This window comes from Humulus lupulus, chromosome 5 (genome assembly GCF_963169125.1).
Source record: "Humulus lupulus chromosome 5, drHumLupu1.1, whole genome shotgun sequence".
NCBI classification, from domain to species: Eukaryota; Viridiplantae; Streptophyta; class Magnoliopsida; order Rosales; family Cannabaceae; genus Humulus; species Humulus lupulus.
Window position 1 is genome coordinate 47,113,686 of NC_084797.1, and position 15,612 is coordinate 47,129,297.

At 35.9% G+C, this 15,612-nt stretch overlaps 1 protein-coding gene and 1 long non-coding RNA gene across 4 annotated transcripts; one reads left to right on the forward strand and one right to left on the reverse strand.

Annotated features, from left to right (window-relative positions):
- Positions 1-440: 440 nt before the first annotated feature.
- Positions 441-8,297, reverse strand: LOC133780385 (uncharacterized). Of its 3 annotated transcripts, none has more exons than XR_009869276.1 (5): positions 8,112-8,297; positions 2,066-2,134; positions 1,660-1,970; positions 889-990; positions 441-792 (listed from the first exon to the last, which is right to left on the reverse strand). XR_009869276.1 is itself a non-coding variant. In XM_062220162.1 (5 exons), the coding sequence occupies exons 1-4, from the start codon at positions 2,407-2,409 to the stop codon at positions 945-947; spliced, it is 612 nt and encodes a 203-aa protein (XP_062076146.1). In that variant the 5' UTR covers positions 2,410-2,949; the 3' UTR covers positions 441-792; positions 889-944. The 3 variants fall into 3 exon arrangements, 2 of the variants coding, with proteins under 2 accessions (XP_062076146.1, XP_062076147.1); XM_062220162.1 differs by lacking the exon at positions 8,112-8,297 and adding an exon at positions 2,401-2,949 and having other exon boundaries at positions 2,052-2,297; XM_062220163.1 differs by lacking the exons at positions 1,660-1,970; positions 2,066-2,134; positions 8,112-8,297 and adding exons at positions 1,086-1,152; positions 1,239-1,343; positions 1,418-1,487.
- Positions 8,298-13,983: 5,686 nt separating this feature from the next.
- LOC133834806 (uncharacterized) lies at positions 13,984-15,180 on the forward strand. The gene is made up of 4 exons (XR_009893453.1): positions 13,984-14,008; positions 14,123-14,172; positions 14,593-14,633; positions 14,780-15,180. It is a non-coding gene; the product is annotated as an uncharacterized LOC133834806 (long non-coding RNA).
- The last annotated feature ends 432 nt before the right edge of the window (positions 15,181-15,612 follow it).

Genomic DNA, 15,612 nt, shown 5'->3' on the forward strand with positions numbered 1-15,612 from the left:
GCTACGCCGACAGTTATTAGGTGTCGTCGTTGCTGGCTACGCCGACAGTTATTAGGTGTCGTTGTTGCTGGCTACGCCGACAATTATTAGGTGTCGCCGTTGCTGGCTATGCTGACAGTTGTTAGGTGTCACTGTTGCTGGCTACGCCGACAGTTATTAGGTGTCGCCGTTGCTGGCTACACCAACAGTTATTAGGTGTCGTCGTTACTGGCTATGCCGACAGTTAATAAGTGTCGCTGTTGCTGGCTACGCCAACAGTTAATAGGTGTCACCGTTGCTGGAAATGCCGACAGTTATTATGTGTTGGGATTGGTTGTCTATGGTGATAGTTTTGAACTATCGCAAAGTTTCCACACCAGAGGACATTGCAAATATGTTGTCAATGCCCCCTGGTTTCAAAATCAACGTAGCAATTGCAGTAAAAGAATGCACATCAAAGATTAAATTAAATTAACATTAGTAACATTAACTTTACATTTGATTAGTTATAACACTTTCTAAGTAAAAGAAATACATAGTTCCAAAAAAGTTTGTCATAAAATGAATATTTAGCGCAATATACACCTCAAAAAGCTAAATTAACTACATATAATTTGTTAGATTGATTCTGTATTTGATTAGTTCTAACAATTTCTAATAAAAGAAATAAAAAGATCAAAAAATGATTAAATCCCCTCTCATAGGTACTAAGCAAGGATGCCATCATTTAGCGAGTTGCAGTAGAATATATTTTGCCCACTCTTCTTGAACTTCATTAAGTTCTGCGTCAGTATATGGTAAATCTGAATTGAACTGCAAATAATTTAAATTATAAGTTACATGTCAAATATATATGAAATTAAAATATAACTTTATTAAAGTTAAAAGGTAAACACATTTAATTATTACATTATTCGATAGATATGCTCTGGTTCTTCGTTGTGAAATGAGATCCCTAGCATACTTCATGCAGTAGATACCGCACTCTGTGGTTTTTGGTTGTTGTCGGCACTGTTAACATAGACAAATGTAAAAATATATTACATATACTTGTTAGTATACTTATAATTTAAATCTTATGTTTTATAAAGTTGAATGTTACTTACTTTTGGACTATAATACTTTAGACTTACAACTCTTTTTCCTTTTTCTGTATCATATAGCGTGAAAGCACTATCATAATAAAAGTTTTTTAATTAGCAAACAAGTACTATTAAAAAGATAATATACTTTAAGGAATGAAACTTATATAAACTTACAGCCTAACTATATTTTTAATCTCAATGCGTAATTGAAGGTTAATGGGATCCAAGAACGCCACTGAATGTGAGTGAGGTTGAAATAGCAATAACATCCAATGTTCACTAGAAAACAAACAATCAAATATTTAGAAGATGACTATATGAACTTAACATTTCGAAACTCAATATAAACTTACTTGTTATTCCAGGGACAAATAAGGAACTGCTTCTCGCCCATTTGAATGAATCGGTCTTTAAGTGCTTGGGCACGCTATTCTCATGACCTACACTAACTTCACCTGGATGCTTAAATGCGTACAAATGATCCAACCCATTAGTATGTAGTATATCATCCAACAACCTAGAAATTAATCATATTTAATTATAAAAGACATGCATATAATTCAAACTTTAAATTATAAAAGACATGAATATATACCTCAAATACAATATCATTGGAGTTTGCCCAATCTTGTCCATATTGCAAAATTGCGTCACATCATCCTTGAAAAGCGTAGCAATCGTGTTGTATCCAAAAACATGCGATGGGATATTAATCTTCTTGTGGTAGTCATTATCCCATAGTGATACAAACTTCAATAAAGAGGTCAAATTGCTTGACATGGATGCCGAATCATTGTGAGAGATTGACACTACCTCCTGTGTCAATGGCTCTACACGCGGAAGCTTTGGGGGCTGTGGATGTTGAGTGGAAGGTATCATTGCCTCAATATCTTCTTGCTTTCTCTTCTGCTTATGACCCAAGGAAAATTTAAAATAAAATAAATTTCAAAATAAAAGAAGTTAGGCGAAAAAACTTATAGACATTACCTGTCCCTGCTCACTTTCGTCGATAATAAGATGTTTATGCCATGCTACTGGTACCCCAACTGCTTGACCTACCAAAGTGATCCCTACATTCAAATTAGGAAATTGTAGCCTAGCCATCTCATCGTGGGCTACCTCAACGACTACACAAGCAACTTCTTTAGGCATCTTTTTTCCATGGATATCTGTACTATCAGTCTTAAGGATGTATCCCGATGCAACTATGTTGTCTCTCGTTTTGATAGCAAACTTGCATTTAATATGTTGCGTTAGAAAGAAATAATTAATATAGTACAATAGTGAAATTATTAAGCATTAACATTTGCTAAGTTGATTATGGTAATAAGAATACCTCATGCATAGTTGGTGGAACTTATGGTTCTGGTGGAGTAATCATTGGTTGAACATGTGGTGGTGGTGGTGCTAGTATTGGTGGAATAAGCACTTGTTGAACATGTGGTGCTAGTGGTGGTGGTGGTGGTGCTAGTACTGGTGGAACAACCTCTTGTTCAACATATGGTGCTAGTGGTGGTGGTGGTGGTGATACATTAGAGGCTGCTCTTCCCACACAAGAACCAGATGCATGCGATGACTCACCGATATTGCTATGTGTCGATCTAAATTGCTCCATCAATTGATTTAATTTCTCCTCAGTTCGACAGTTCCTCTCATTAGATTGTCGAAGTTGCTCTTCCAGCCTATTAATGCGACTATCTTCTGAAGTAGATACTTCGAGCTGACTTTTTCTCTTAGGCTTTGGTGTCTTAAAAAATTGTGTAGGGGTGACACCTTTAGGCATCCCCCTAACACGTCCAGAATGCTCAGGGGTGCCCAAAGCCAATGTTAGGACATATTTGGATCCTTCCACCACCAAAGTTCCTTCTGCTACCTTTTGTTTGTAGTCAACCTATATACAAAATCAAATTAGTTAATAATTAATACGAACTTCCATTTAAAAATGTTAATTAGTAAAGAAGTAAAATTATACTCACAATCTTCTCCTTAATTGATGCTACATCCTCAGTTGACTCTCCTTTTTTATCCTTTCTTATCCTTAACCACATATCAACTCTATCAAAATCTATTAGTTCGTGGCCTAATTCTGCTTCAAGTTGTTGCTCTATCTGTTTGTAACCACCCCGTCCTGTGCGGTGATTGTATTTGTTCTGTGCCCGTGCACCTTGTTTCTTTTTTCTTAGCTCAGCCCACTGAGGAGATAATCTCTTAGCAACGAATCCTTCCCAATCATCTTTTTTGATCCAGTTACTCCATGCATTTGGTGGATGGGCAAGGAGTTCAGGAGCTTTTTCTTTGTACTTTTCAACTTTATTTTTTGTTAGCCAACTCTTCCAATCTCTCCATCGGTCCCTGACTTCACTCAAAACTTTAGCTTTAGATGTGGCCTGTACATCGAATGACTCCTACATAAATAAAAAAATAATTAATCAATTAATAAACAACTATATATGTTCATTCATATACAAGTTAATAAAATTTAAAAACTTACATTAATTTCCTTCCAAATTAGCTCTTTAGTTTCATTTGAGACCAACCTCCAGTCATCGATATTCAAAGGAATGTGACAACGTGCCAACACTCCAATACGACTTGCCATCTTTGTTGCCCCCTTTCCAATTGATATCCCCAATTGATTATACTCTACCACTAATTTTTGACCCTCACTTCTAGCCTTTATGACGTCAGCACAAACTGTTTTGCCCCTATATATCTCCGAAATTTTAACTTCTTGTGGGATTTCACCCATCTAATCATTGCCATCGCCAAATGGGTCAACATCATCATCAGATAAAGGGGGATCCATACTTGTGTACCTACATTTGAATAATAATAAAAGTTAGCTCACAAAGTATTGCATTGGTTTCCCACCAAAGGTTGATAAAACAAAATGCAAAGTACCTTGTTCTAAGAGTGTTTTCATGTAAAAACCACTTAATTTGTCAAGTAACACTTAATTTTCAAACCATAAACCTTCACCATCCTCACGTAAACGAATGTTTGCATCCTCAATGGTGACATCAGGAAGTGGTGCGTCAAGCACAAAAGTTTCTTGTTCGAGTAAAACTTCGCTGTTGTGAGATTCTTTTAGGTGATAGTCTTTTGGTTGGCTTGTTAACACAACTGACCAACGAGAATCTAAAGGATCAGTGACATAGAAAACTTGCTTGGCTTGGGACGCCATTATAAATCGGTCAGATTTGTGCCCCATTCGATTCAAGTCAACCAATGTAAATCTGAAGTTCTCTTGTTTAACCCCACTATCACTTTTCACCCAATCACATAAAAAAAGAGGAATTCGAACATTTATATAATATAAATCCCAAATTTCTTTGATAACTCCATAGAATGTCATATCACATTCTATGGGATTTTTATCTTTGGAACTAGATACTTGAAAAGTTTTGGCAACAATGCTAACACCATAATTTTGTGTCTTTCTACTATTATCACGATCCATTGTGTTAAATTTAGTACCATTTATATAATAAGATTGATATTTAATCACATTAAATGTAGGGCCTCGTGATATCCATTTTAATGATTCTGACACTGTATTAGGTGTTTTACGTAATTCAATTAGGACCTACAAAAAAAAATTAAAAACAAATCAGATATATAAAATATAAAAATATCATCCTAACTTAAAACTAGGCCCATGAAACACAAAATAATAATTTTTTACCTGATTTTCTAACCATGTGCTAAAATTTCGATAATGTTCATCTTGTAGCCATTTTTGATTCTTCGACTTAGTTGGATAGGAACTTTTGATCCAAATGAAATGCTCCCTTGAAAATAGAGCGATCCAAACTTCATTATTGTTTTCAAAGTTAACTACTTATATCGTTAAATTGTTCAAAAGAATTAGAATTAAAAGTATCTTACTCGATGTAAGGTTGAACGTCGTTAATATTTTGTAAGACTAAGCGATGAGCTTCATCTCGATCAACTTGATTTATTTCTGAAACTACACCACCTCTTCCACCTTTACTAATTTCAATCTCAATTCGAGATGGATATGCCCCAACACTTGAAACACCTGACAAGTAATCTGAACAAAACTCCATTGCTTCTTCAACGATATAAGACTCAACAATACAACCCTCAGACCTGCTTCTATTTCTAACATAACCTTTTAAAATCTTCATATACCTTTCAAAAGGGTACATCCATCTTAAATACACTGGTCCACACAATCTCACTTCTCTCACCAAATGAACTGTTAGGTGAACCATAATATCAAAAAAAGAAGGTGGAAAGAATTGCTCCAACAAGCACAAAGTGTATATGATTTCTGATTCATGTTTGTCCAACTTAGAAACATCTACCACTTTACAACAAAGAGATTTAAAAAACAAGCAAAATCTTGTGATGGCATTCCGAACCTTTTTGGGTAAAACAGAACGAATAGCAATTGGTAGAATATGTTGTAAAAGTGTATGATGATCGTGAGATTTCAACCCAACTAAATTCAAGTTTTTCATATCTAACAATGTCGAAATATTGGAGGAATAACCTTCTGGAACTTTCACATTGGCCAAACAATGACACATTCCTCGTTTCTCTTCTTTATTCAAGGTATAACAAGCTGGTGGTAAATATGTTCATTTCTCACCAACCTTTGGTGCTAAATTTGTACGCACACCCATATCTTTTAAATCTAGTCGAGCATTAATTCCATCCTTACTCCGTCCAGGAATATTCAACAATGTACTAATAAGGCTATCAGACACATTTTTCTCAATATGCATGACATCCAAGTTATGACGTAGGACCAAATGCTCCCAGTATTCAAGCTCAAAGAATATAGACTTCTTCTTCCAACAAACCTTAGGATCAATTTGAACCTCCTCACCATTTTCACGTCCTCTCTTTCTTTTCATGCTCTGTTTGTGCTTTCCTAGTTTGAATTGGACTTTATTCAACTTTTCAACCAATTGTCTTCCAAATAATGGTTGTGGAGCCATTGCAAACTCTTGTGAACCATTGAATGGTTTTTCCCATGTTCGGAAGACATGATTGCGGGGTAAGAACTTTCTGTGTCCCATGTAACAAATCTTTCTAGAGTGCTTCAAATATTGAGAACATGTGTTCTCTTCACAGATAGGACATGCCTTGTACCCTTTCACACTAAACCCGGATAAATTGCCTAACACAGGAAAATCATTAATGGTCCATAACAACACAGCTCTAAGTTTGAACTCTTCCTTCCTATATGCATCATAAGCATCAACACCTTCATACCATAGAGTGCTTAAATCGTCAATAAGAGGAGCTAGATATACATCAATATCATTTCCGGGTTGTTTAGAACCTGATATCAACAATGTCAACATAGTAAACTTCCTCTTCATACACAACCATGGTGGTAGATTGTAAATGGCAAGCATAACAGGCCAACAACTATATTTACTACTTAGGGAAGTATGTGGATTAATTCCATCAGCAGAAAGGCCTAAACGAATACTTCTAGGTTCGTTACCAAACTCAGGCCATTTCCAATCGACTCTCTTCCAAGCAGGTGAGTCAGCTGGATTTCTAAGTTTACCATCCTGTATTCTATCATTGGCATGCCATGTTAAGTTTTTAGCATGATCAGCATTTCGTTAAAGTCGAATCAAACGAGGTACAGGCGATAAGTACCATAAAACTTTTGCAGGAACTCCTACCCTAACCTCACCAGAATTCTTTTTCTTCTGCCATCTTAACTCACACAAGTGGGACATGCATTTGCATCAACCAATATTTTTCGATATAGGATGCAATCGTTAGGACAAGCATGAATTTTTTCGTATTGCATGCCTAACGAACGCAATGTCTTCTTTGCCTCATAAAACGACAATGACATTTCATTATTTTCGGGTAATAACTTTCCTAGAAAGGAAAGTATATCCGTAAAGCTCTTATCACTCAACCCATGTATGATTTTTATATTATACAACCTAAGAAGTGTTGACAGTTTAGTGAACTTATTACAACCAGGGTAAATGGGTTTCTCAGCATCCTCTAACAGGGATTGAAATTTCATTGGATCAAAATCTGATTCAAATTGTGCGTCACCTATCATTTCTGCAATGTCATCTCTCTCATCATCATTCACATAATCACAATTATTCTTCTTAGATGGAGATTCTCTACTAAATGTGATTTTTTCTCCATGCATAAACCACATCTTATAACTTTGATCTATTCCATACTTAAATAAGTGACCCTTTATCTCAGTAATTTTCATTCTTTGAATATTACCACACTTAATACAAGGGCAACATATGTTATTAGGATCTTTAGCATTTCTTGCGCAAAACTCTAAGAAATGCTCAACTCCATCCTTATATTTCACTGATAATCTATCCGCTGACATCCATTCTTTATCGATTGCCATTATTTTGTCTAAAAATGCACACACAAAAAAATCTATTTTCAGAACTATGTTCAATCCTAAAAAAAAGTGTACAGAGAATCTGTAATAGATATAAATATTCAAGAAAAACAAAAGTTTAATTTTTTGTGTAAAAATTAAAAAATATATATTTAAGGACTAAAGAGTAAGTAAATCAGTTTGAAGATTCATTGCAGAGGTTTGAAAGCTTGAAGTAGTCAAAATATATGACTACTTGAGCTTTGAATATAAATGAAATTGAAACATTGATCTTTCATAATCTAAATCATTCATACAATTTTTTATGATTTAAAACGGACAGCACTTCCCCTATATTTGTAACCTAACCATCTGTCAATATCAATACAAATAATTCAATCAATTCAAACAACAAACAATTTTTCTTCCTTATATCTCCCCCATCACGCAATTATATAGATATCACAGAACCTGCTTCACTAAGACATGCAAGTTCTCAATCTTCCGTTATCACCGCAGCACACAATTATAATCCCAGAACCTACTTCACTATGGATGAATATTTAAGATATTCAAACTCCCCTAACATACACTTGTATAATTTTAAAAAGAATAAAATAATATACATTTGAATATGTTTAAACAATTAGAATCCAAATTAATAAGTTTTAACAATTAAAACATACCTGAGATGATCTATTTGAACTTTAGATTGCTTTCTGAAGCAAAAATCTGAGATCAAGAGTTTTATCCCGAAGAGCCTTTTTAAAAACATGAAATAAAATAAATAACAGAGTAATAAGTTTATGTTTAAATCCCTGTCAACATTAACTTTCTAGAATAATAATACTAAGCTACCAAGCTAAGTGAGATGATATATTTATATAATAGCTACCAAGCTAAGTGAGATGATGATGTATTTATATAATAGCTACAAAACAATAATAATAATCAGAATATATATATATATTTAAGAGCCAGAGAACCATGTGCTTCTTCATTCCAAAACACAAATATGGATATAAGAAGAAGAAGTACTATATTTCAATGGTTTGGGGCCCTATTTCTCTTGCTTTCACTACTTCGTGATCACCTTATTCACTCAACTCCCACCACCACCACGCCTCAAGTAATTTCATTATACTTTTATTTTTCAACCTTATTATTATTATTATTATTATAACTTTTCTTTTCTCTTTTTCTTTCATAATAAAGTGTTATATTTTAGGTTTACAATGTTTACAATTAGAACACGTTACAATCAGTTAAATATCAACTGGTCATTCATTAGCTTTAGTGTAAGTGTTAGTTGAGTGTTAGGTAGGGTACTTTAATTAATTACTATATTAAAGAAAGAAAAATTGAAAGAGGGTAATAAATAGTTGGGTTTCTTAAGCTTAAAATATATCAAAAGTTACTATAAAATAATCAAAACCCGATACCGTTTCACCCTATCTCCCTCTCTCTCTCTCTCTCTCTCTTTCTCTTTCTCTTTCTCTCTCTCTCTCTCTCTCTCTTGTCTTCATCATCTACGGCCAACCATGGCCACCATAGATGAGCTCAGTGAATCAAGTTCTATCTTTTCCCGATGCCAAAGGTAAGGTCAGATTTTTCTTACTTCCAACTTCCTGTAATATTATGATGCACCAAGGCAGATCAGGACCTTTCCTGCAAATTATTATGTTAGCTTTGGTATTAGCACATGTGATCTCTTGTACTGTAAGGAATATGATTGAATGAGTAAAATGATGTAATTCTCATTGAATTAAACAGTAAATTACAGAGCAATTATATACAAGGGTTAGTTAGATGCTAGCTGTACAAATCAGTTACAAGAACTGTACAATAACAGAATGGTTGTTAGAACAGTGTTAACTAACTAATGCTAACTAATCCTAACATCCCCCCTCAAACTTAGAGGGGATAGAATAGACACTCTAAGTTTGTGCCGAAGAGATTCAAAACGAGCAGCGGTAAGAGGCTTTGTGAGCACATCAGCAACTTGGTCAGATGAAGAGATATGCTTGATAATGAGTTGTTTGTTGGACACCCTTTCACGAACAAAATAGAGATCCAACTCAATGTGTTTAGTCCGAGCATGCTGTATTGGATTTGCAGCCATGAGAACCGTGCTTAAATTGTCACACCAAACAAGTGGTGTTGTTGGAAGAGGAAACTGCAACTCAGAAAGTAAGGACTGAAGCCAGAGCATCTCAGCAGTAAGATGAGCAAGACTTCTATATTCAGCCTCCGTGCTAGAACGTGATACTGTATGCTGTTTCTTAGAAGCCCACGACACCAAATTCTGACCAAAAAATACACAATACCCAGATGTAGATCGCCTGTCATCCAGATCTGATGCCCAATCAGCATCACAAAACCCAACAAGATCAAGGCAAGTGCTGGAGTGAAAGGTGAGACCATGATCCAAAGTGCCCCGAATATATCTAAGTATTTTTCTTAGAGCTTTCCAGTGAGATAGCAAGGGCGCCTGCATGAATTGAGACACCTTGTTAACAGCAAAAGATAACTCAGGACGAGTTATAGTAGCATACTGCAAGGCACCAACCAAACTCCTGTAAGTAGAGACATCATCAAAAATCTCACTGCCTTGAGCAGTTAACTTTTCTCCAGCTGTCATAGGAGTTGGTAAAGGATTGGCATGTTCCATTTTGGCCCGATGAAGTATATCAATGAGATATTTTCGCTGAGAGAGATGAATACCAGTAGGAGTCTTGAGGAGTTCAATGCCAAGGAAGTATTGAGCTTCTCCAAGATCTTTGAGAGAAAAGGCTGCATTAAGCTCAGCATCAATTATGTCAATCTCAGTAAAGGAACTTCCAAGAAGCAAAATATCATCCACATAAACAAGGATGAAAGTTGTATGAAATGGAGTAACACGAATGAACAGAGATTGGTCTGACTTGGCACCCGTGAATCCAAAGGTAAGCAATGTATGTTTGAGCCTATCAAACCAGGCCCTAGGTGCCTGTTTTAAACCATAAAGAGCCTTATGAAGTCTGCATACCCGTGATGGATAGTCCTTATCAATGAAGCCTGGTGGTTGCTTCATATATACCTCTTCCTTGAGCAATCCATTAAGGAATGCATTATTAACATCTAGTTGCCTTATTCTCCAGCCCTTAGATAGAGCAATAGTCAATAGAACTCGGATGGTTGTAGGCTTTACCACAGGGCTAAAGGTTTCTGTAAAATCAAATCCAAACTGCTGAGTGAAACCTTGAGCAACTAGGCGAGCTTTATGCTTCAGTATTGAACCATCTGGCTTTTCTTTTATCTTGAACAACCATCTGCATCCCACTGGCTTTCTATTAGGTGGAAGATCAACCAACTCCCAAGTATTATTCTTCATCAAGGCTGAGAACTCTTCATTCATAGCTGAATGCCAAAGAGGATCCTGCAATGCTGCATTAACAGTAAGAGGTTCTCTAGAAACAATATAAGCCTTGGGTTTAAAAACACCTACCTTGGACCTTGTAACCATTTTGTGGATGTTGGTAGTTTCTGTGGTAGGTAAAGTTGGTATGGCTGCAGATACAATGTCATTCACAGAATTGAGATTAGAGTTAGATGGAGGAGGAAGTGAGCTGGATGGGACATGCGGAGTGGAGTTTTGAGATAGAGTAGGAGAGGAAGTGGGAGTCGGGTGAATAGAAGATGGAGTAATGGAAGAAGTATGTAAAGGGAGAGATTGAGACACTGTCTCAGGAAGTAATATAGTCGTAGTAGAAGATGGAGTAGAGTGCACTTTATTAGTTGTAGGGATGGATCCCGAAGTTGATTTTGAAGAGTTAGGAGTAGAAGAAGCATGAGGAGTAGAACTGGCCGAGGCAAAAGGAAAAAGATGTTCATTGAAGATGACATCTCTAGAAATAAAGATTTGACCAGTAGGTGCAAGACATTTAAATCCCTTATGCTTCAAAGAGTAACCCAAAAAAGTGCATTCAATAGATCTATATTGTAGCTTATGTGCATTATATGGTCTAGTGTTAGGAAAACATGAGCAGCCAAACACTTTTAGTTGAGTGTAATCTGGGAGTTTGTTAAACAACATTTGAAAAGGACTGTGATTAGCTAAGACATGAGAAGGTAATCGATTAATAAGAAAAGCAGAAGTCCTTACAGCTTCATCCCAATATTTCATAGGCATGGATGCATTTGCTAAAAGTGTCAAGGCTGTTTCTACAAGATGTCTATGCTTCCTCTCAGCAACACCATTTTGTTGGTGTGTAGTTGGACATGAGAGTCTATGACTAATGCCCTGCTGAGTTAGATATGACGAGAATGCACGATACTCACCTCCCCAGTCGGATTGAAACGATTTTAGTTTACAATTAAACTCATTTTCAACTTGAGTTTTAAAATTGATAAATGTTTGTAAGGCTTCAGATTTGGTTTTTAAAAGATAAACCCAAGTGTACCGGGAGTAGGCATCAATGAAATGAATATAGTATTTATATCCATTTGAAGAGGTGATGGGAGCAGGACCCCAAAGGTCCGAGTGAATGAGCTGCAGGGGAGAATCATATACAGTTTCTGAAATTGGAAATGGAAACTTATGTATTTTACCCAAACAGCATGCATTGCAAAAATCAGAGACTGTTTTATTAGAAGATGGCAAATTGCACAATGACAAAACAGTTCTTACAGTTTTGGCTGCAGGATGACCCAGCCTGCTATGCCACAAATGAAATTCAGACTTGGAAGAAACACAATCAACATTACAAGAGGTAGAAGCAGAAGCAGAAGCATTATTTTGAACAGACAAAACAGTAGAAAAAGACACATTAGAACGACAAGAAGTTGAAGAAGCAGTGGAACCAAACAATTTTGATGTTGTAGGGAAAGCATAGAGGCCATTACTGAGGTTGCCTTGCATCAGGACCTCCTTGGAATCCTGATCTTTCACAAGACAAAAGTCAGGATGAAATTCAAAGAATACTTTGTTTTCTTTTGTGAATTGAGATACTGAAATTAGATTCTTGGTGATATATGGGACATGAAGAACATTATTGAGGACAAAAAATTTAGGAGATGAAGGAGATTGTATAAAAGCCTTACCAACATTAGACACCATCAGACCATTACCATCACCCACATGTAATTTGTCAGGTCCAAGATATTCCTGTTTCTGAGCCAAATGCGAATCATCATTGGTGCAGTGATTTGTTGCTCCAGAATCAGGGTACCAGCATGGATCATTCACCATATCAGCCGTGGCCACCATAGCTGACATCTGAGACTGTTGTCTATCAGTAGGACCAGCACCAAATCCAGGGAAATCAGGATTAAATCGCATGTAGCATTTAGAAGCAAAATGACCCTGCTTAGAACAAAGTTGACAAATAGGTCGTGATGCGCCTGATGTATGGAAGCCTCCTCGTGAGGAACCACCAGATTGAGAAGGCATGCTGGGAATCAACCCTCGACCTCCGGTAGCATAGGGATTCCAGAAAGGTCGATTTGGAGCAGTAGGAACATGAGAACGGCCAGATCCAGATGAAGGGATAAACGACTGAGAATTTGCAAATGGATTATGAAACATCGATCTCTTCTTTAAATTGTTACTATTCACAAGATTCGCCATGGCTGGTGCAGAATCAAGCTCAAGATTGTGCTTCTCCAGTCGCGTCTCTTGAGCAAGCAACAGAGATTCGATTTCAGCAACCGTGTACGCTTGTGTCCGAGATTGAATCGATATGATGAACACATCATAGTCAGCTGGTAGACCATTGAAAATTGCACTTATATGTTCTTTTGGAGAAATAGACTGGCCAACAGATTCCAGTTTATCAACTAGAGTTTTGATACGAAGAAGATACTCATTCAAAGACAGCGAACCTTTCTTGATGTTTTTGAGTTGAGTTTGATATTGATCTACCTTAGCTGAGGTTTGAGTTGTATAGTATGTATCAAGAATCGCCCAAACTTGTGCAGATGTCTTGCCACCAATTACACGAGTAAGAATCCCTTCCGTCATTGAAGACAATAACCACGAGTATAGGAGCTGATCTTGCTGCTCCCATTTGAGATACTCTGGATTGACCTTGCTTGCAAATCGATCAATCTCAGTCATGTACTTTTCTGGCACAGGGAAGTCTGGATCAATAAAATCTTGAAGAGAATGGCCACGAATTGCTGCATACACTTGAGGTCGCCAAAGCAAAAAATTATGAAGATCAAGTTTGACAGAGAGATTGTGTGAAAACACGACTGGAGAAAACGATGGAGTCGAAGAACCAGTAGGATTCGCCATGAATTAGAGAACAAATTGAGAAATCAGAGTTCGCGGAAACGGAAAGAAAAAAAAACGAGAAGAAAATTGAGAGAATCAGATCGGCTCTGAAACCATGTAAGGAATATGATTGAATGAGTAAAATGATGTAATTCTCATTGAATTAAACAGTAAATTACAGAGCAATTATATACAAGGGTTAGTTAGATGCTAGCTGTACAAATCAGTTACAAGAACTGTACAATAACAGAATGGTTGTTAGAACAGTGTTAACTAACTAATGCTAACTAATCCTAACATGTACTATTATATATGAGCTCACGCAATGTATGACGATATTACTCTAATTCAGTCTTCTCTCTCTTTCTTTATTTATTTATGGTACTAGAGCCACAATAAGAAGTAAAAAAAAAGATTCAAATGCTTTGTCTATTTCACCAGGCTGGCTACACCAGATGAGAAGTCCAGAAGATGGGAATATGGCTCTACTGGTAAAATGTTTCTCTGTTTCTTTTCCATGTCTCACACTCTATTTGTGTAACTATATTTTCTTCATCGCACGCCCCTATGCTCTGTTTTTTGTTTTTGTTTGATATTCCTTTCAAGCATTTGTTCTATGTTTTCATTGTTGCCCTTGTTGAAGGTACTACTACTACTACTACTATGCTACCTTTACTTATTTGTCTGTACATAAAAGTGAGTTTTTTGGGTTCTCTTATATATTAAAGTTGAAGAGCCAATCATTGATGTGTCTTTTGGATCAGTTTTCACACTATTCAATTCATTAACACTAAGTTTGATAAGTGTATCTTTCTTTTGATTATCTACAATTGTGTACCTGAGTAGGCTGGTTATAATATAATGCTCTATCTTTGTTTCTTTTTGTTTATATTTTTGGTTAAATTTTACAGACTTGCCGATTGCAACTCTTTTCCCTTTCATGTATTTCATGGTGAGTATGTGTTTTGGTAAATCCAATAAATTATACAAGTGCTTAATTCTTATTTTTTAACCATATCACTCATGCTTCACCTGACTCGTACAGTTTATAGATATTCAAATTCAAATGATATCTTTTATATTAAAATCTTTCTGCAGGTAAGGGATTTTTCAGCAACAAGCAGCTAGATCAGACAGCAAACAACATCAAAGGTATACTAACCACCTAGAAACTACTCCAGGAGCAAAAACTAAAGATGATAAAATAATGGACATGAAGACTTGAAGATGGAGAGCTAATGATAAAATAATTCAATTACATGAAAATGTCTCCCATCCAATTTTTCATACTTTTAATTATTGAACAATAGTTGTTTTTTTTTAAAAAAAAAAATTAAGTAAAAGTTGCATAAAGAGACATCTTATGCATATATAACCATTAGAATTGCCTTGTTTTGTCAAGGAAAACAATATTTGTGATGTCAAATGCTAACAGGATTATATCATTTCTTAATTTAGACGATCAAATACATGGCCTTAGTCATCATGTTATTAATATAGCCACATTTGTATGCCCCGGCTTGGATTCCTGCTGTACAGTAAATAATTAAAAATAAACTAATAAAACCATATAACAAATTCCTATAACTTCACAAATAAAGCATGTCTAAATAATACAAAATTTGCATTCATGCTATCAGAATTATAAAAACCACAATCAACAACAATGTTAATATATTATAAAATAAACTAAAATGGAATGGTGCTACGCCCTTAATTTACAAGCATATTCGATATATTTTAAGGGCAAGCAAAGAAAAAAAAGTAGTAATAACAAACAAAGCTATACCCACGAATACAACCCAAACTAGAAGACAAGATATATATATAGAGAGAGAGAGAGAGTGAGAGAGAGACCGTGAGGTGTGGCTGGTTTCTGGCTGCACAGACGGAACCTTTCGGCTGGTGGGTGAGAGCCAGTGAGGCGGTGC